Source organism: Puma concolor, chromosome C2 (assembly GCF_028749965.1).
Source record: "Puma concolor isolate L17-30 chromosome C2, mPumCon1.1.hap2, whole genome shotgun sequence".
Lineage (NCBI taxonomy): Eukaryota > Metazoa > Chordata > Mammalia > Carnivora > Felidae > Puma > Puma concolor.
The window spans coordinates 159,942,476-159,961,461 of record NC_141675.1 but is presented as its reverse complement, the minus strand read 5'-3'; the positions used below and the strand labels follow the sequence as shown (position 1 = coordinate 159,961,461).

The following is an 18,986-nucleotide window of genomic DNA, read 5'->3' as shown; positions in this document are numbered from 1 at the left end:
TTTGTTGGCATCAGGGTTTGAGCCAGGTGACTGGTCCTCGAAGCCACTTTTGCCCAGTGGTCTTCTGGGTGCTTGCCCTTCCTTCCTGGATGACTGATTGGTTCCCAGGGCATCCCCCTTCTGGATCTGACTGGTTGTTTCCTCTGTGCCCTGTATTTCCTGCAACTGGCATTTAGACCCTCAGGCTTGATCCAATTCAGGTTTCTTTTGGCCAGGAGGCTTTCCTGGTGGCAGGTGTCCTTCCTATATATTGTCCTGCAAGGCCATGGTTTTTGTTGCTCTCTCAGTGCCGCCAATTGGTCTGGGCTCTGGCATTGCCATCCCTGTCCCTATTATCCAAGTGTCTGTCACCGTCTATCTTAGTGTCACTGGAATTTGGCCACTGGCATTCTGGTGGGACCAGAGTGTTGACCAATGAACTAGGCTCCCAGGGTGGGATTTGAAGGGGGCCTTCTCAGCTCTGTTGAGGCTTCAGCCAGGCCCCACCACCTCCAGGTGTACTCAGAAGTGAGGGGGTGTTTTTGGTCATCATTGTGATTGGGGCAAAAGCCTGTTGTTGGGTATTGGGACAGTGGAGGTCACGGGCAGTGGTTGTCCAGATACCGGAAGTGCCCTGAGAGGGTTCTGTCCCAACTGGTGGCCTGGTGAAGGCAGGTGGAGCTGCCTGACTCTCATCTGCCTGCAGAGACGTCCCCTTTCTGGCCCTCAGGGGCATTGAGGGGTGCACAGAACGTGGAGCCTAGGTCAGGAGTTGGCTAGGCTCCCACCACTTTGCGGGAGCTGTTGTGAGCCCCCAGACTCCTCCTCGGCCCTTGAGGTGCCCTCGATCCCCGAGGATCCTGGGCAGTGGTGGGTGGGTAGAGGGAGCTGCAGCTGCTGTTCTAAAAAAATTTTTTTTTAATGTTTATTTTTGAGAGAGAGAGAAAGAGAGAGAGAGACAGAACATGAGTGGGGGAGGGGCAGAGAGAGATGGAGACACAGAATCTGAAGCAGGCTCCAGGCTCTGAGCTGTCAACACAGAGCTCGATGCAGGGCTCGAACTCACAAGCCACAAGAATCATGACCTGAGCTGAAGTCGGATGCTCAACTGACTGAGCCACCCAAGTGCCCGGCTGCAGCTGCTGTTCTAATGGCTTGTTCTTGCGTGCAGGGCACCAACGGCTCACAGGTGTGGGACACCTCATTTGCCATCCAGGCTCTGCTAGAGGTACGTGGCTCTGCCTCCTTGTTTTTTAGCCTCCCGTGGCTCCAATTGACTTTCCTGGGTGTCCACCCCTGCACCCAATGTGGACGTGGCACTTGCTAGCCCTGACTCTTTGTCCACCTGGACTCCGAGGCCTTTGGCGATGGTCTTGCTGAGGCAGTGATCTTGCCCAGAAGTTTTGGCAGTGATCTTGCCAGCTGGGAGGCTTCAGGAGTAGGGAGCGTATAAGGTCTATTCCTGGGGAGACAGGGCAGGAAGCTTCTAGCAGGGAGAGTGGGCTCTAGGCTTTTCTCAACATTCAAATTGCTCATTATGGGTACCTCTGAGCACATGCTGGAGGGAAACCAGAATGTGTTTTTGTGCTGGTAGGATTGAGAGTGGTGACATTCTGGAGAACCTTGAAGAGTGGTCAGGGCCACGTATGGTCTGCCTTAGATGGGGCAGGGATCCTCTGGACATGGGCTGGGCTGGGCTCCACTGGATGTGGTGTGGACTGTCTCTTTTGCCTACTTTATTTCTCTGTTACATCTTTCTGACTTGTCAGCAGAATCCAGAGCCTGAGACTCTGGTGAGTTTGCTCCTGTTTCCCAGTGGTGGCAAGATGTCACCAGGATTGTCTGGGAACCACTTCATCTGTGCAGGCTTGTATCAGCGAGCAGCTTAGCCTCTGTTGTCTCTTCCAGGCGGGGGCACAGCACAGGCCCGAGTTTTCGTCCTCCCTGCAGGAGGCACATGAGTTTATCCGGATCTCACAGGTGAGGTCGGATCTGACCTGAGGGTGGTGGGGCTTCTGCACGCAGAGGTACCGCCTTCTCACCTCTGCCTTGACACCCTGGTCTGCCCTCTCTGGTACCGCGTGGTGCCTTGGTCATGTTTCCCCAGCAGTGGATGGGGGTGGCAGGCCTTGGGCCACGGGGTGATGCTTTAAAGGGTGCCTTTGGCCCCGATGGTTGAGAGGGCAGTAGGCCAGTGGCTCTTGGTCCCTGTGTATTTTGCACCAGCCCCTACTGGCTCTGGTGTCTGCATCTGATGGTGACATGGGCCTTCTCTGTTTTCTGCATGTGCCATGTGGATGCCGCCTAGGTGCTAGACAGCCCCCCTGACTACCAGAAGTACTACCGCCAGATGAGCAAGGTACCACGGCCATCCCTGTTTGCCCCAAGTCCTACACCCTGTGCTCCAAAAGAGACCACCACAGTTAGCTATGCCTTGCTAGTTGAGAGGGCTCTTTCCTCGGTCTCCTGTGGCTTCCTGCTCTGATAGACACACGGTGTGGGGTTTCACCAACACACTCAAGGTTTCCCTGACTGGGGAGTTGTGTGCGTGAGTTAGTGAGCCATGTGGGGCTTCCTCATGCTGCCACGACAAGTGTTTTGTGCACGCACACCCCCCCCCCCCCCCCCACACACACACCTGTGCCTCAGAGATGCTATTAGACAGCAGTACATGCAGATACCAGATACGTTGTCGGAATGTGGTTTAGGGTGATGAGGGAGCTGCAGAGGGTGGAGGGCAGCTCCTCTGGGCGTGTGGGAGCGTGGATGCAGTGCACACCTTCTCACATCAGGTTGGGAGGCTGTCCACATGTGTGTGGTGTGGGGCTGCGGCTGCACCTTTATGGTGGCCAGGGCTCTGCCAGGGTGAGGGAGGTACCATCACCTCGGGTGGTCCTAAAGATCAGGGTACGGGCTCGGCCCTCTGCCCTGGCCATGACTGGCCCCACACTTTCCAGGGTGGCTTCCCCTTCAGCACGCTGGATTGTGGCTGGATTGTTACTGACTGCACAGCTGAGGCCTTGAAGTCCATCCTTCTCCTGCAAGAACAGTGTCCCTTTGTCACCAAGCATGTTGCACGAGAGCAGATCTATGATGCTGTTGCCGTGGTAAGGCTGCTGGGCACGAGGGAGACCCGGCTGCCCCGCCGCCAACCTTTGGGTCCACTTCGTGCTGCGTAGGAGCTGCACTTCCCGTGGCTTTTGTGTCCACAAATCCCCAGGGCCAGATTGAAAGCCCAGAGGGGCATGTCCTCTGACAGCGTCTGTGTTTGGGAAGCCGTGAGCCCTGTGTTGGAGGCTTGCATATCTGGCTGCTCCCAGGGGCTGCCTACGGGAAGGCTGGTATTCTCCACGGGGTATCTGCAGAAAGATGAGAACTTCTGTTTGTTTTTGTGTAAAACCCTTTCAGTACACCCACTCTGTGCGTGTTTTACAGTGGAGATCGTGTGGCTTGGCAGCACACATGTAACTTATAAATGGATAAGCAGGTGCATGTCAGGGTCCCAGATGGTCACTCGTAGAGCACCTGAGTGATAAAGTTGTGGCCCACTCCTCTAGGCACTGAAGGTCTCAGTTTAATATGAGAACTGGCCCCCCATTCCCCATCCCTGCCCCTTTCGTTTTAGCCTTGGGTGTTTCTAGAATGGTCTGCCACAACCTGTGGGCTCTCCCGCCTGCTTAACCACATGAGTGAACTCTCAGGATGCCCTCTCTCTGGTTTTAGTTGCTGGACATGAGAAATCCTGATGGAGGGTTTGCCACCTATGAGACTAAGCGTGGGGGCTACTTGCTGGAGCTGTTGAACCCCTCGGAGGTCTTTGGTGAGTGGTTGGCCAGCCAGGTGGTACGCAGACCCAGGGGCCCTGCATGCCCTGAGATGGATTTGCCAACCAGAGCCCGGAGTTCCTCCCCCAGGGTGGGAGCAGTGCCAACAAAGGTGTTGGCAGATGATGGTGGATCCTTTAAGGAGCACTCCCTAAACACTGGAATGTTCTGTGCTCCTTGGCCTCTGAAGGTGGCCATAGTGCCTGTGGTTGTGGATGGAAAAGCTGTGGTTTTGTTTCTCGGAGGTTGGCAGAGGAGTCACCTGGCTTTCTGGCTCGAGCCTGGGCTGGCTCCTGCTCTGTTTTCCATCCTCCGTGGAGACCACCCTGTGTCCTGCGTGCTCTTCATGGAGCTCAGGCACCTGGCAGGAGGGTGTCGGTAGGGACCCCCTAGCCCTGTGTCCTCCCTGCTGTGCGCATGGTTCCGGTCTGTAAGGGCAGCTACTTTACCTGTGTGCCTTCACCTGAGTTTCTCCTTGCAAACCTTGCAAATGCTCCTATACCCTGCTTGCAGGTCTCTGTCTCGCTTCTGTAACTGTTAAATGTGGTCTAGTTGGAGTGGCTCTGCCCTGTACCCCTCTCCTTTCCCCTCCCACTGGCTTAGCTCTTCTGTAGCCAGATGGGCCTCCAGGTCACTGTGTATGTGCCGGCCACTCCCCCCCCCCCCCCCCCCCCCCCCCAGTGGCTGTGTCTCCTGGGCCAGTCACTGGGGTCTCTTCCCTTGTTCCTCTGGAGGACCTTCAGGCTCTGGATGTTCCATGTAGGTCTGCATGTTATGATCTTTGCATTCTTCATGGTGTGGTCTGAGCTGCCAAATTGGGCAACAAGGTGAAGCTGATAGGCATCGATTCTTCCTTCCCTCTTCCAGGGGACATCATGATTGACTACACATATGTGGAGTGCACCTCAGCTGTGATGCAGGCACTGAAACTTTTCCATGAGCGTTTCCCGGACCACAGGGCCAGGGAGATCCGGTAAGGGTGGTCTTGGCACAGGGATGTTTGGTCACTGAGCCACGGGTGTCATCAGCTCAGGAGCCAAGAGCTGAGATGCTGCCACACAGGACACAGAGCGTGTTGTTGCTGGGGTGGGTGGCTCACTGCAGGAAGGGGACTCTGTGGATTAAAACTCACTTAATAACAGAAGGGATTTCCAGTGTTCCTGAGTCTAGTTGTATGCCCTAAAGTACAGTTGACCCTTGAACTGAACAACTTTGGAGTTAGGGGTGCCAAACCCCTGTGCAGTTGTAAATCTGTGTGTAACTTAAAAAAAAATTTTTTTTTGCCGGGGGGTGGAGGGCGCCTGGGTGGCTCAGTTGGTTAAGTGTGCGACTTTGGCTCAGGTCATGATCTCAGTGTTCGTGGATTCGAATCCCGTGTCAGCTCTGTGCTGACAGCTCAGAGCCTGGAGCCTACTTTGGATTCTGTGTCTCCCTCTGTCTCTGCCCCTTCCTGCTCACGCTCTGTCTCTGTCTCTCAAAAATTAGTAAATATTAAAAAAATTTGAAAAAGAAATTTTTTTTAATGTTTAGTTTTGAGAGAGGCAGAGAGCAAGCAAGCAGGGGAGGGGCAGAGAGGGAGACACAGAATGAATCCAAGGCAGTCTCGAGGCTCCATGCTGTCAGCAACAGAGCCTGATGTGGGGCTCGAACTCACGACCCTCAAGATCATGACCTGAGCTGAATTTGGATGCTCAGTCGACTGATAGAACCACCCAGGCGCCCCATAAATTTGCATACAACTTTTGATTACCCAAAAACTTTACTGATAGTCTTGTGTTGACTAGAAACCTTACTGATAACATAAGTAGTTGATTAACATGTATTTTGTAGGTTATGGGTTATATATACTGTAATAAAGTAAGCTAAAGAAAAGAAAACATTAAAATAATAAGAGGAAATATATTTACAGTACAGTATGATATTTATCGAGAAAAATCTGCGTAAAAGTGGAATCCATGTTCTGAAGTCAGTTCTTCATCAAATATGTGTATTGAGGGCTCAGAGTGGCAGAGCTGTAACGCAAAAATGAGTTACTTTTCACATCTCTTAATGAAGGTCAGAAAGATCTGTACCCCCAACTCCACCTGTGTCCCCATAAACGGTAGTTTTTAAATAAGCCTGTCCTGTTGACATCTGACACATATGCAGAGAGGTGTACAGATCTCCTATGTGTGGTGCCTAATGAATTTATCACCAAGTGGGCACATAGATGTAACCAGAAGCTGCCCTCCTGGTTCTCAGGCTGCTCTGATCCTACACTTAGGGAATCAGTCCCACAGCCAGACTCGTGGGTCTGGCTTCTTTCACTCGGCTCGGTGCTCGGTGAGGCCGTGGTTGCGGAGCAGCAGCCCACCCTCTTTGCTGGCGGCATTTCTGTTTGGCGCAGATGCCACACTTTGTTTATCCATTGGTTTGTCTTGGATCCTTGGGAGCCTTTCAGTGGGTTCCTGTGAATTATCCTGCTGGGAACACTCTGTACTTGCCCAGGGCACCCCTTTCTTGAGGACACGTGCTTAGGAGTGTACTCTCTGTGTTGTGGGGTACGTTCATTCACTTTTGTAGATAAGCCTTCATCCAGTGTGATCTCATTGTTTCATGCTTCACAGCAAACCTGGTATAGACTCAAGTTTGGTCGTGGTGTGCTTTCTTTTTTGGATATCGCTGGATCTAGTTAGAAAAGTACTTTTGAAAGGATTTTTACCACTGTGGTTATAGAGAAACCAGTCTGCTCTTTCCCTTCGATGTCTTTGTCAGGCTCTCCCAAGAAGGTAACGCAGGACTTGTAAGAGGAGTTGGAAAGTATATTTTCTTTTTAGATTTTCTGGAAGAGTTTGTGAGGTTTGTGCTATATCTGCCTCAAGTGTTTAGAGGTTCCATTTGGCCCTGGAGTTCCCTTTGACGGAAAGGGTTAAATTTTTATTTACAGGTTCAGTTTCTTTACTTGTTATAGAACTGTACAGATTTCCTTTTGTTTGTGTTTCTATCAGTTTTGGGGATTTTCCTGTTTAGCTCCATTTTCTGTGGATCAGCACAGAGCTTGCCCACGGTGCTCAACAGCTCCCTTGCCACTGATAGCCTCATTTCCTTCCTGATGTTGGCAGCTTGGACCTCTTCTCCACCAGCAGCTTATCAATCTCACCAGTCTTTTCACAGAAACCATCTTTAGTCTTTGATTCTGTCTAGCTATGTTTATGTTTTTGATGTTTGTTTTTGGTTTCACCAATTTTTGCTCTTTATTATTTTCTTTCTACTTTCTTTTTCTAACTTAGATGGATACTAAAATGATTTTCAGGCTTTTTAAATGTGCACTTAAGATACAGTAAGTCTTGGTGTATCATTCGGTTAAAATTATTTCTGTTGTGAGTTCTTCTCTGGCCAGGAGTTGTTCAGGAGTATGAGGCTTCATTTCCAAAAAAAATGGAGGATTTTCTAGTTGTGATTTGCTGGTTTTCTTCTGTCCTGGCAGGTGGTACAGCTGCTGGGGGGTTGCTGTGTCTGTCTAGTTGTGATATTGTCACCTCTGTCTCGTCGTGATTTTGTCACCTGGGCCTGGGGGTCCATGAGCCATGCACTGCGCTGAAGGATGATCTCTGGTCCCTTCCTCCGGGTACAGCTTGTTCTCGGTGACACTCTCATGTAATTGACCTTTTTTAATGGATCATCTTTTTAGGAAGTATTCAAAAAAAAAAAGTAAAGTGTGCCCTTTGGAGGAATCTTGGAGAATGCAGAAGCAAGCAGCTCATCATTGCTGGGAGGAATCTGTGAGGACTGCTTGATCTCCACGTTTCCATGGGTCCTATAGAGCAGGCTCAGTTGGTGCTGGCGAGGAGTCTGAGAGTAGGGGATGACTTTCCATGTCAGGAAGTCCCGTTCTCCTCCTGCAGGAGTTGTGATGGTTGTAGGCATTTCATTGTTTTAGTGGCCCAGTAGTGTCTTGGGTGTTTCTAAGTTTTCATTGTCATTTTTCAGCTTTTCCCCATTTTAACCTTAATTAGTGTCCTCTTGCTAAATCTTCATCCAGAACCATTACTTTTCCCTAGATCCACATGATTTTAGGGTCAGCCTGTGTGGGGAGATCCCCCCCCCCCTCCTCCACCCTTGCCCTTTCCTGGTAGTGTTGTCCTGGTCCCAGTCACTTCCCCTGTTGGCCTGGACTCCCCGACCCAAGGGGAATAGTGGGATGGGTGGGGGCAACAGTTTGGGAAGCACAGAGCGACTGTTGTTAACTGTGTTAAAGCTCTAGACCATTTTTATCTCTTGCCAGTTTGAACAGAAGCATTTAAATAAATGTATTAATTTATTATATTAAAATTTTAAATTTATCTGGGCGAGTTTTAGAGATATAGTTTGAGGTAGCCAGGTACTGTGACGCTACATATATGGAACATTCCATTTTTACTACCTTGACTTGAAACTCTCTCTTAATTTCAAGCTTACAGGAAAGTTATACTAGTAGTACAAAGCTTTCCTCTTTATCTTTTACCAAGATTCTTCAGCTGTTAACATTTCACATTTGCTTCATTGTGTTTCTTCAACGTATATTTTTTCCAAAATCATTTTAGGGTAAATTGCAAATGTGATGTGCCTTAATCCCTAAAATCTTTAGCATTTCTTTTTTTTTTTTTTTTTTTTTTTTAATTTTTTTTTTTTTTTCAACGTTTATTTATTTTTGGGACAGAGAGAGACAGAGCATGAACGGGGGAGGGGCAGAGAGAGAGGGAGACACAGAATCGGAAACAGGCTCCAGGCTCTGAGCCATCAGCCCAGAGCCCGACGCGGGGCTCGAACTCCCGGACCGCGAGATCGTGACCTGGCTGAAGTCGGACGCTCAACCGACTGTGCCACCCAGGCGCCCCTAGCATTTCTTTTTAAAAAAATTTTTTTAAGTTTATTTTTGAGAGAAGGAGAGAGTGGGGGAGGGGCGCAGAGAGAGAGAGAGAGAGAGAGAGAGAGAGAATCCCAAGCAGGGTGAAGAGCAAGATGTGGGCCTTGATCTCAGAACTGTGAGATCATGACTTGAATCATAATCAAGAGTCAGATGCTTAACCGACTGAGGCACCCAGATGCCCCAGTACTTTAGCCTTTCTTAACAAGGATATTCTCTTAATGGAATTACAAGTCACAGTATTAACACTGTATAATATTAGTGTCGATATAATCCTATTGTTTATTCTACAGAATTCATTTAAAATTGCCCAAGTTGCTTTTATAGCAAAATCTTCCCTCATGATTTAACCCAGGGTCACTGAACTGAGCTGCCAGCTGTTAGTCTCCCCCTGGAACAATCCTTTAGTGTCTCCTTGGGGTTGACGACTGACATTTTTAAGGCTCGTGACAAGTTTTTGTAGAATATCCTCAACATGTGTTTTTCTGGTGTTTCCCCATGATTAGATTCAGGTTATGAAATTACGCATTTATGTCAGGAAGATTACAAAAGTGATGGGGACTTCTTAGTGCATGACACCAGGATGTGCACGTCAACATGGACCCTGTGATTAAGATGATGACCACTTGTTTTCTCCACTGTGAAGTTACTGTTTTTTTCTTGTGGGAGAAAGTGTTAGATTATGTAAGTGACCTGTTTCTCATCAAACTTCTACCTGTTAGTTTTCTCATCTGATGATGATTTTTGCCTGAATCATTATTTATATGATGGCTACAAAACTGTCATTTTTTCCATATGTGTTAGTTGGTGTTCTACTGTTTGCTTTTCCCCTGTTTGTTTATTAATGTGGAATCATGGGTTCTTATGCTGTTGACTTTTTCCTTTTTTTTTATTGTGTTAAAATATACCTAATGTGAAATTTATCACCTTAATCATATTTTATTTTTGTCTTTTTTAAATTATTTTTTTTTTCAACGTTTATTTATTTTTGGGACAGAGAGAGACAGAGCATGAACGGGGGAGGGTCAGAGAGAGAGGGAGACACAGAATCGGAAACAGGCTCCAGGCTCCGAGCCATCAGCCCAGAGCCTGACGCGGGGCTCGAACTCCCGGACCGCGAGATCGTGACCTGGCTGAAGTTGGACGCTCAACCGACTGAGCCACCCAGGCGCCCCTAAAAAAATAATTTAAAGGGCGCCTGGGTGGCTCAGTCGGTTGAGCGTCCGACTTCGGCTCAGGTCACGATCTCACGGTTCGTGAGTTCGAGCCCCGCGTCAGCCTCTGGGCTGATGGCTCGGAGCCTGGAGCCTGCTTCAGATTCTGTGTCTCCCTCTCTCTCTTCCTCTCCCCCATTCATGCTCTGTCTCTCTCTGTCTCAAAAATAAACATTAAAAAAAAATTATTTTTTTAATGTTTATTTTTGAGAGAGACAGAGAGACAGAGTGCGAGTGGGGGAGGGGCAGAGAGGGAAACACAGAATCCAAGGCAGGCTTCAGGCTCCGAGCTGTCAGCACAGAGACTGATGCGGGGCTTGAACTCATGAACTGCGAGTTCATGACCCGAGCCAAAGTCAACGCTTGACCATCTGAGCCACCCAGGTGCCCCTGTACCTGTTAGCTTTATTTCATCTCTTCTGCCCCCATTCCCTGGCAGTCCACATTCTGTTTTCTGTCTTTTCTTACCTCATGTAAGTGGAATCCTGTAATATATTTTTGTGACTGGGTCTGTTGGTTCTCACCCCCCTTAGGAGCTTCCCATGTATAATCTGAAACATGCCTTGTATGTGGAGGGCAGGGAAAGACCGAGGAAAGAGACAGACCCTCCAGATGGGTAGGGGCAGTTTTTTTAAAAAAAAAATTTTTTTTTTTTTTAACATTTATTATTGAGAGACAGACACAGAGCGTGAGCAGGGGAGGGGTAGCGGGAGGGGGAGACACAGAATCTGAAGCAGGCTCCATTCTCTGAGCTATCAGCACAGAGCCTGACATGGGGCTCAAACTCACAAGCTTCGAGATCATGACCTGAGCCCAAGTCCGTCGCTCAACCAGCTGAGCCACCCAGGTGCCCCTGGGCAGTTTTAATAAGCAAAGACCTGTCTGGGGGGGGGGGGGGGGGGGGGGGAGGGGCAGAAAGGTGAATGGATCCCTGCAGGCTCTCACCAGATCACAGAAGTTTATAAAGAGGCCCTACCTGGGCTCAGTCCTGTATACCTTGGAGAAGTTCTTTTTATTTTTTTTATTTTTTTATTTTTTTACCTTGGAGAAGTTCTTAGTACCACATCACCATCTCAAGGTTGGGTCCTTGGAGTGGCCTCTGGTAGCCAGAAAAGCAAGTGGAACCCATATCCCCAGGACAGGGGAAGGGGTGAGGAGCCTCCCAAGTGCCCAGGTCCAGCTCATGGGTCAGTTGGCAGTCGCTCCTTTTTGATGACCTTCCCCAACAGGCTTATTTCACTGAGCATAATGACCTGAGGGTTCATCCATGTTGTGATTTGTGTCCAAAGTTCCTTTTTAAGGCTGAATAATATTCCATTGTATAGATAGACCACATGTTGCTTATCTGTTCATCCTTTGAGAGACACTTGGGTTGCTTCCACGTTTTGGCCACTGTGACTAATGCTGTAATGAACAGCATTTAAATTCCCTGGTGGTCACTTCAGCTAGAGTGGGAGGTGCAGCAATGTCTGATCAGAAGCAGCAATCAGAGCACAATATTTTGGAAGACAGGGTCCTTTTTGCCCACCTAGGCGCTGTAACCTGTGTGTTAGCTGCTCCAGGAGTAGGTGCACACCAGCCTGTCGAGGGGCTGGGGCTGGGAGACGGGTGGCTGCTGCCGTGCTGAGAGCTGCAGTTTCCCCTCCAAGCCTCCCTCTGGAAGTTGCAAGCCTCGGACAGACTCCAGAGCTACAGCAGACAAGGTGCTGCCGGTGCCGTTGGTGCCCAGGTGGGAGACAGGTTCCTGGGGCTTCCTGCTCGGCCACCTTCCCAGAGTCCTCTCCAATTGATTTTTGATATTGATCTTACAGCTAGACAATTTGCTGAACTTAAAAATTTGATGCACTTTATCTTATTGAGCAGTTTTAGGTTTGCAGGAAAATTGAGTGGAGGGTTCCTGTTTACCAGCCCCCTTCTACCTCCTACTCCATCTTGCATAAATTGGTTCGTTATTTTACAATTGATGAACCGATATTAATATGTTATCATCCAAAGTCCACAGTTTACATTCAGGGTCACCCTTTGTGTTGTATATTCCATGGGTTGTGACACATCTATAACACGTGTGTTCATCATTATCCTATAGAAATGTTTCACTGCTCCAAAAATTTTCTGTGCCCATTCACCCTTCCCCTTACCTCCAGTCCCTGAGAATCACTATAGTTTGCCTTTTCCAGAATTTCACAGTTGATTTGCTTCTTTCACTTAGTGATATCACTTTTTCTTTTTCTTTCTTTAAATGTTTTTATTTTTGTGAGCACGTGAGCGAGGGAGGGGCAGAGAGAGAGAGGAAGACACAGAATCGGAAGCAGGCTCCAGGCTCTGAGCTGTCAGCACAGATCCGGATGTGGGGCCCAAATTCATGAAATGTGAGATCACGACCTGAGCCGAAGTTGGACACTTAACTGACTGAGCCACCTAGGCGCCCCTCTTCCCTATCTCTTCATGGCTTGGATGGGTGGCTCAGTCAGTTAAGCATCAGACTTGCAGTTTGTGGGTTTGTGGGTTCAAGCCCTACATCGGCTCTGAGCTGTCAGCACAGAGCCTGAAGCCTGTGAGATCATGACCTGAGCTGAAGTCTGATGGCTCCTTTGTCAATGATCACTTGATTAAATTTATGTGGGTCTATTTCTGGGCTCTCTATTTTATTCCATTGGTCTCTTTGTTTATTCTTTCTCCAACACCACACTGTCTGATCACTGTAGGTATTATAGCAAGTCTTGAAGTTGAGTGGTGTTGGTCATTGACTTTATTCTCCTTCTGGAATTGTATTGGCTGTGCTGGGTCTTTTGTCATTCTGTATAAACTTTGGAATCTGTCAGTATTCCAAAGTAACTTGCTGGGATTTTGATTGGGATTGCATTGAATCTATAGATGAAGTTGGGAAAATCTTTGATTTCTTTCATTGGATTTTTGTACCTTTTCTGTTACAGATATTGTACATATTTTGAAAGATATATACCTAAGTATTTAATTTTTGTTCTTGATGCTAACATAATTGATCTTGTGATTTTAACTTCAGAATTGCTCATTGCTGGTAGAATTGTTTTTTGTCTATTAACCTTGTATCCTGCAAGCTTGCTATGATTGTTTAATAGTTCCAGAAGTGTTTGGGTTGATTCTTTGGGATTTTCTATATAGATATTGGGATTTTCTACATAGATAATCATGTCATCTGTGAACAGGCACAGTTTTATTTCTTCCACACCAATCTATATACCATTTCTTTTCTTGTCCTGTTACATTGGCTAGGACTTCCAATACGATGTTGAAGAGGAGTGGTGAGAGGGTACATCCATGTTCTTCATCTCAGCAGGCAGGCATCATTTCTCACCATTAAGTGTGATGTTAGTTGTAGGTTTTTTGTAGCTGCTCTTTATCAAGTTGAGGAACTTCTTTCTATTCCTAGTTTGCTGAAAATTTTTAATCATAAATAGGTGTTAGATTTTGTCAAATACTTCAGCTATTGATGTGATCATGTGATTTTTCTTTTTCAGCCTACTTGATTTGATAGAGTATATTAGTTGATTTTTGAATGTAGAATCAGCTTTATGTACCTGGGATATTGTTTGTGGTATATAATTCTTTCATGTTATTGTATTTGATTTGCTAATACTCTTGAGGATCTTTGTGTCTGTGCTGCTGGGAGATAATGTTCTATAGTTTCCCTTTCTTGTGATGTCTTCGCTTTTGGTATTCAGGTGATGCTGTCCTCCTAGAATGAATCAGGCAGTGTTCCCTCTGTGTCTATTGTCTGGAGAACACTGTAGACACTTTGTATAATTCCTTCCTTAAATGTTTAGTAGAAATCACCAGTGAATCCATATGGGCAACTCTTTATATTCTAATTAATTGTGGCTTCTTTTGATTCTTCTCCCTAGACCGTCCTATCACTTGCAAATGATATATTTTTCTTTGTCTTACTGCCTTGGCTAAGCCTGCATAGCAGAAGTGGCAGTAGTGGCATCTTTGTAGTATTTCCTGATGTTAAAGGGGGCTGCTTCCAATATTTCTCCATTTAGAATGATTTTTGCTGTAGGTTTTTGTTAATTACCCCTTTTCAGGTTAACAAAGTTCTTTTTTTTGTAATTAAAAAAAATTTTTTTTATGTTTATTTTTGAGAGAGAGACTGACTTCAAGCAGAAGAGAGGCAGAGAGAGGGGGAGACATAGAATCCAAAGCAGGCTTCAGGCTCTGAGCTGTCAACACAGAGGCTGACGTGGGGCTTGAACTCACAAACCGTGAGATCATGACCTGAGCCGAAGTCGGATGCTTAACTGACTGAGCTACCCAGGTGCCCCTTTTGATTTTTTTTTAAAATGTTTGTTTTTGGGGGAGAGAGAGAGAGAGAGAGAGAGCGAGCGAGCATGAGTGCGAGCGGGGGAGGGGCAGAGAGAGAGGGAGACACAGAATCCAAAGCAGGTTCTAGGCTCTGAGCTGTGATCACAGAGCCCGACGTGGGGCTCCAACTCATGAACCATGAGATAATGACCTGAGCTGAAGTGGAATGCTTAACCAAGTGAGCTACCCAGGCGCTCCTGACAAAGTTCTTTTTTTTTTTTTTTTTTTTTTTAATTTTTTTTAACGTTTATTCATTTTTGAGACAGAGACAGAGCATGAATGGGGGAAGGTCAGAGAGAGAGGGAGACACAGAATCTGAAACAGGCTCCAGGCTCTGAGCTGTCAGCACAGAGCCTGACGCGGGGCTCGAACTCACGGACCGCGAGATCATGACCTGAGCCGAAGTCGGACGCCCAACCGACTGAGCCACCCAGGCGCCCCGACAAAGTTCTTTTTAATGCTACTTTGTTAAGTTGTTTTTTCCCTCTGTTGTGAATGGGTGTTGTATTTTAGGAAATTTTTCTATCTCTGTAAGGAGGATAAACATAATCTCTTTTATATGTTAATGTCATAGATGATTACTATAGATCTTCCTAGTGTTAAAACCCCTCTGTTTCTGGAGGTGTTTTATGCCAACTTAGTATTGCATATGTCCAGCTTAGTATTGGCATATATCTATGCTGTATTCAGTTTCTTAATATTTAGATTTGAATTTTGCATCTATGTTCATTAATCAATAGCCTGAAAATTGTGCTTTGCTACATCACTTTTATATGGTCTGTTGGATTTGCAGAATAACAAGGGGTGTTCCTTCCTCCTGTGTTTTCTGAAAGAGTTTGTGTAACATTAGAATGATCATTGTTGGTGAGTTAGTAGAACTTACCTTTTAAACTTTTAGGCCTGGACTTCTTTTTCTGGGCAAAGTGAGTCCTGTCTTTAGTAGTTGTAGAACCATCCAGGCTCCCTCTCTGCTTGAGGTGGTTTTGAGAAGCTACTTTTCCAGTAGTTTGTGCGTTCTGAGTTTTCCCATATGCTGCCGAAAGTTTTTTTTATTTTCTCTTAACCTTTTAGTTTCCACTATACTTGTGGTCACATCACTCTTTGGTTGCTAGTGTTACTTATTTGTCCCTTCATCCTTTGTTATCTCTTGCTGAGTCACAACATTACTAAGACTTGGTGGCTTCAAACAGCACATGTCTGTTGCCTCACAGTTTCTGTGGGTCGGGAACCTAGGCACAGCCTAACCAGGTGCTCTGCTGCAGGTTCCATGGGGCTGCAGCCAGGATGCCGGCCAGGACTGGGATCTCATCTGAGCAGCGGCTAAGGGAGGGTCTTATGGCATTCATGTAGTTGCTGGCAGGTTTCCATTCCTTGCAAAATATCAGCCTCAGGGTCTCATTTCTTCTCTGACTGTTGTCTGGAGCCACCCTCAGTTTCTTGCCATCTGGGCACCTCTGTGGTGTCTCATGAAGCTGGGAAGGGCCAGGGAGTCTGCTTGCGAGACAGAAGCTAGACTTCCCTGTGCCCGAGTCATGGAAGTGATGTCCCATCAGCTTTGCTGCAATTTGTTGTTTAGGAACAAGTCTTAGGTGCCGTCCACACCCAAGGGATGGGATGACATGGGTGTGGGTACCTGTTGGTGAAGGTCACGGGGGTCACCTTGGAGGGTGTATTTGTATCTTCACTCTGGCCTTTTCAGGGAACCAGTTATTCTCCTAAAGTACCAGTTAGACTTAGGATGGATCTCTGCCCTCAAAATCTATTATTTTCTAATTTTTCATTTCTTTTTAAAATTTCGTTCTGTATATTTACTGAAACTCGCGTCAGTGACATTGCGGTGAAACAGAGTTTGTCTGTATCTGTAGCTGCTTGTAATACAGGTTCATCGCTGACGTTTTACTTCCCTCCTGCATTTCTTTTCACTGTCAGTTTGCTTCTCCCTCCTCTGCCCTCTCATCCCTTCTTCTCTGACCTTTGCATTTCTTCTCTCAATTGTTGGTTTATTTTTACCTATTTTTGTAAGGGAGACCTTGCTCATTCTTCTGAGGCCGTGGGACGGGTGAACTCCGGGTGGGTGGATTGCTCTGTTGGTTAGCCATCCTTCTGTGTTCCAGGGAGACGCTTGAGCAGGGCCTGGAGTTCTGTCGGCAGAAGCAGCGGGCTGACGGCTCCTGGGAAGGGTAAGTGAGCTCCCGGTTGTGTGCGTGGGATGGGAGGGCTCTGCTCTTTTGTGCTCCTGTGATGCTCAGTCGTGTGCTCCGGGAGTGAGCTGCCAGCAACAGATTTCTGGTGGACCTTGTTCAGTTTTGAACACTTGGCCTCACCCTGGCGGTGCTTGCTCAGCTCACTGTTAAAGCGGTTTGGCCAAGTGTGTTGGAAGGGCTCGGTGGCCTGGTGCCTGGTTTGTCGTGTCTGTGATTACTCCTTCCTCTGGGTGTGCATCAGTTCTTACACTACTTTGTGGCGGCAGCAGCTGGAGCCATCTTGTGAGGGCCGGGGATGGCAGGTGTGTTTTCCTTGGCCTGAGAGCCTGGGGGCACTAGTCAGTTGCTTGCTGAAGGCTATGTGGATGGGTTTCTTGCAAATCACCCCAGCTTCCTTGATTCCGTGATGGAGGGTGTTCCCAAAGTCCGGCAGAATTCCTGTTGTTTTACACGCCTTCTGAATGAGACTGCAAGGCTGAGGTCCTCCTCTGTCCCCCCTCCAGCTCCTGGGGAGTTTGCTTCACCTACGGCACCTGGTTTGGGCTGGAGGCTTTCGCCTGCATGGGGCAGACTTATAGCAGCGGGTGAGTATGGGCATTTGTCCCTGCTGGAGTGAGGCTCTTTTCAGCAGGACATTCTGTTGGGGGTGTCTTTTCCTTTGAAGTATTTTGTATTTTTCTAAGCTCAGAGCCAACAGCACCCTTTCTAGTAAAGACACTGCTCTGGGAAGTTTCTGGCTTGTGTGTGGAGGGGCACCTTGGGCTTGCGTGGCTCCCACGCCCAGTGGGATACCCTCTGGGCTGGGCTGAGAGAAGGGAGGCGGCTCAGATCTGAGCTATCTCCAGCCACCTCACCCAGCTCTGTTTTGTGGTGTTTCGGGGTGGTCATACCTGTGCGGCATCTGCAGCCGGAGAGCTTTTCAGTTTATCTTCCCAGCATACCTAGGAGGCAGGTGTCTCTGTGCCCTTCACTTCACATAGTGGGTGGGACTGGGGTGCAGACTGCCTCCCTCCCCCCCACCATTCTCCTCCCCTTACCCCTGGGGAGGCCTGGCCAGTGGGCCATCGGGCCTGGGACCTCCCTAGAGTGACAGCATCTCCTGTCTTGCTGGTCTCTACAGGGCTGTGTGTGCGGCGGTCTCCCAGGCCTGTGACTTCCTGCTATCCCAGCAGATGGTGGATGGGGGCTGGGGGGAAGACTTTGAGTCCTGCGAGCAGCGGCGTTACATACAGAGTGCCACGTCCCAGATCCACAACACATCCTGGGCCTTGATGGGGCTCATGGCCGTCAGGTGGGGGCTGCGAGACCCATCCCCAAGTAGTGGGGTTGGGAGGAGTGGGGTGTGGGTGGCTGACCTGTGAGCAGGCGTGGGAGGAGGTGAGGCCTGCAGGGCGAGGGCATATGTCTGGCCAAACACAGGGCTTCCTGCAGAGAGGCTTGCCTTTTAGAAGACCACCCAAAGTGACAAGGGAGACAAGAGGCCTGTGTCAACAGCGTAGGGTGAGGCAAGTCCCTGTAGCTGCTGTCTTTGGGCCCTCCTACCTCCATGTGTGTGTGTAAGCACAGACACATGCACGTGTGTGCACGTGTGCATACATGCACACAGACACACGTAGTGTCCCAGCCTGTGCGGTCTTGTTGGTTTTGAGGCCATTTGGGGAATCTTCCTAAAACTCCCTCAGAATTAGGCCAGGTCAGTGTGAGCAGGAGCAGCAGTCTGTGGGGGGACCTCTAGGGAAGGGGGCTCAGGGACCAACCCCCAATCTGCCTACCACAGCCAAGCTCAGTCCTGCACCCTCCGTCCTGGGGTGTCATCCCTTTCCATGATGAGTGAGGATTAGCACATGTGGCATGTGCGGCCCTCAGAGGGTCCTGAGGACCAGTGGGCCGGACAGCCATGAGGTTTCACCTCATTCTGTCCAAAAGAGCAGCGTCTTGTGGCAGGGCCCTGGGGCAGGTCTGGAGCAGGCGGGGCCATCAGCCAGCCACAAGTGTGGGGCTGCCCACCTGGCCGGCTCACCTCCACATTGGCTGCCTTTTGCATTTTTCTGGGATTCTGGGTAGAAAACGTGCAGCGGTAGCCTGCGGCGTGCTAACTCTCATGGTGGGTTCTGGTTCCTTGTGTGCGTCAGAGCCAGTTCAGTCATCACGCAGGATTTCCCATCTGCCTTGTGCCAGTAGCACAAGGGTGCGGGTGCAGGTTGGGCTGTAGCCAGAGGCGCTTCCCCCAGAGAGTGGTGGCAGGTGCACTCAGTGCCTCCTCTTCCCCCCCAGGCATCCCTGCGTAGAGGCCCTGGAGAAGGGAGTCCGGTGTCTGCTTGGAAAACAGCTCCCCAATGGCGACTGGCCCCAGGTATGCTGAGGAGGTCTGAAGAGCTCGAGGCCCAGCACCGACCTCGATTTGCACGAATGTTTTCACAGCCCTACGCTGTCCCTGTGTCCCTGGTGACCTCCTCGCGGGCGGGGTCTCAGCTTTGGGGATTTGAGATTAGTGAACACCGCCAATGAGAGCCTGTGGTGGAAGCAGGTCTACAATGAA

General features: G+C 48.7%; 1 protein-coding gene across 6 annotated transcripts in view; it reads left to right on the top strand.

Moving 5' to 3' along the window:
• The window catches only part of LSS (lanosterol synthase), a 46,132-nt gene that overhangs the window by 13,370 nt on the left and 13,776 nt on the right, over positions 1 to 18,986 (top strand). For all 6 annotated transcript variants that reach the window (XR_015240531.1, XM_086676202.1, XM_086676201.1 and 3 more), the window contains 10 exons: positions 1,151 to 1,207; positions 1,888 to 1,959; positions 2,288 to 2,338; positions 2,937 to 3,086; positions 3,703 to 3,799; positions 4,671 to 4,776; positions 16,358 to 16,423; positions 16,951 to 17,031; positions 17,568 to 17,738; positions 18,722 to 18,800. Coding sequence is in view for 5 of the 6 variants with exons in the window: in XM_086676202.1 (XP_086532328.1) it covers positions 1,151 to 1,207; positions 1,888 to 1,959; positions 2,288 to 2,338; positions 2,937 to 3,086; positions 3,703 to 3,799; positions 4,671 to 4,776; positions 16,358 to 16,423; positions 16,951 to 17,031; positions 17,568 to 17,738; positions 18,722 to 18,800 (930 nt within the window). In the remaining variant the exon portion in view is untranslated. The remainder of the gene's footprint in view (positions 1 to 1,150; positions 1,208 to 1,887; positions 1,960 to 2,287; positions 2,339 to 2,936; positions 3,087 to 3,702; positions 3,800 to 4,670; positions 4,777 to 16,357; positions 16,424 to 16,950; positions 17,032 to 17,567; positions 17,739 to 18,721; positions 18,801 to 18,986) is intronic.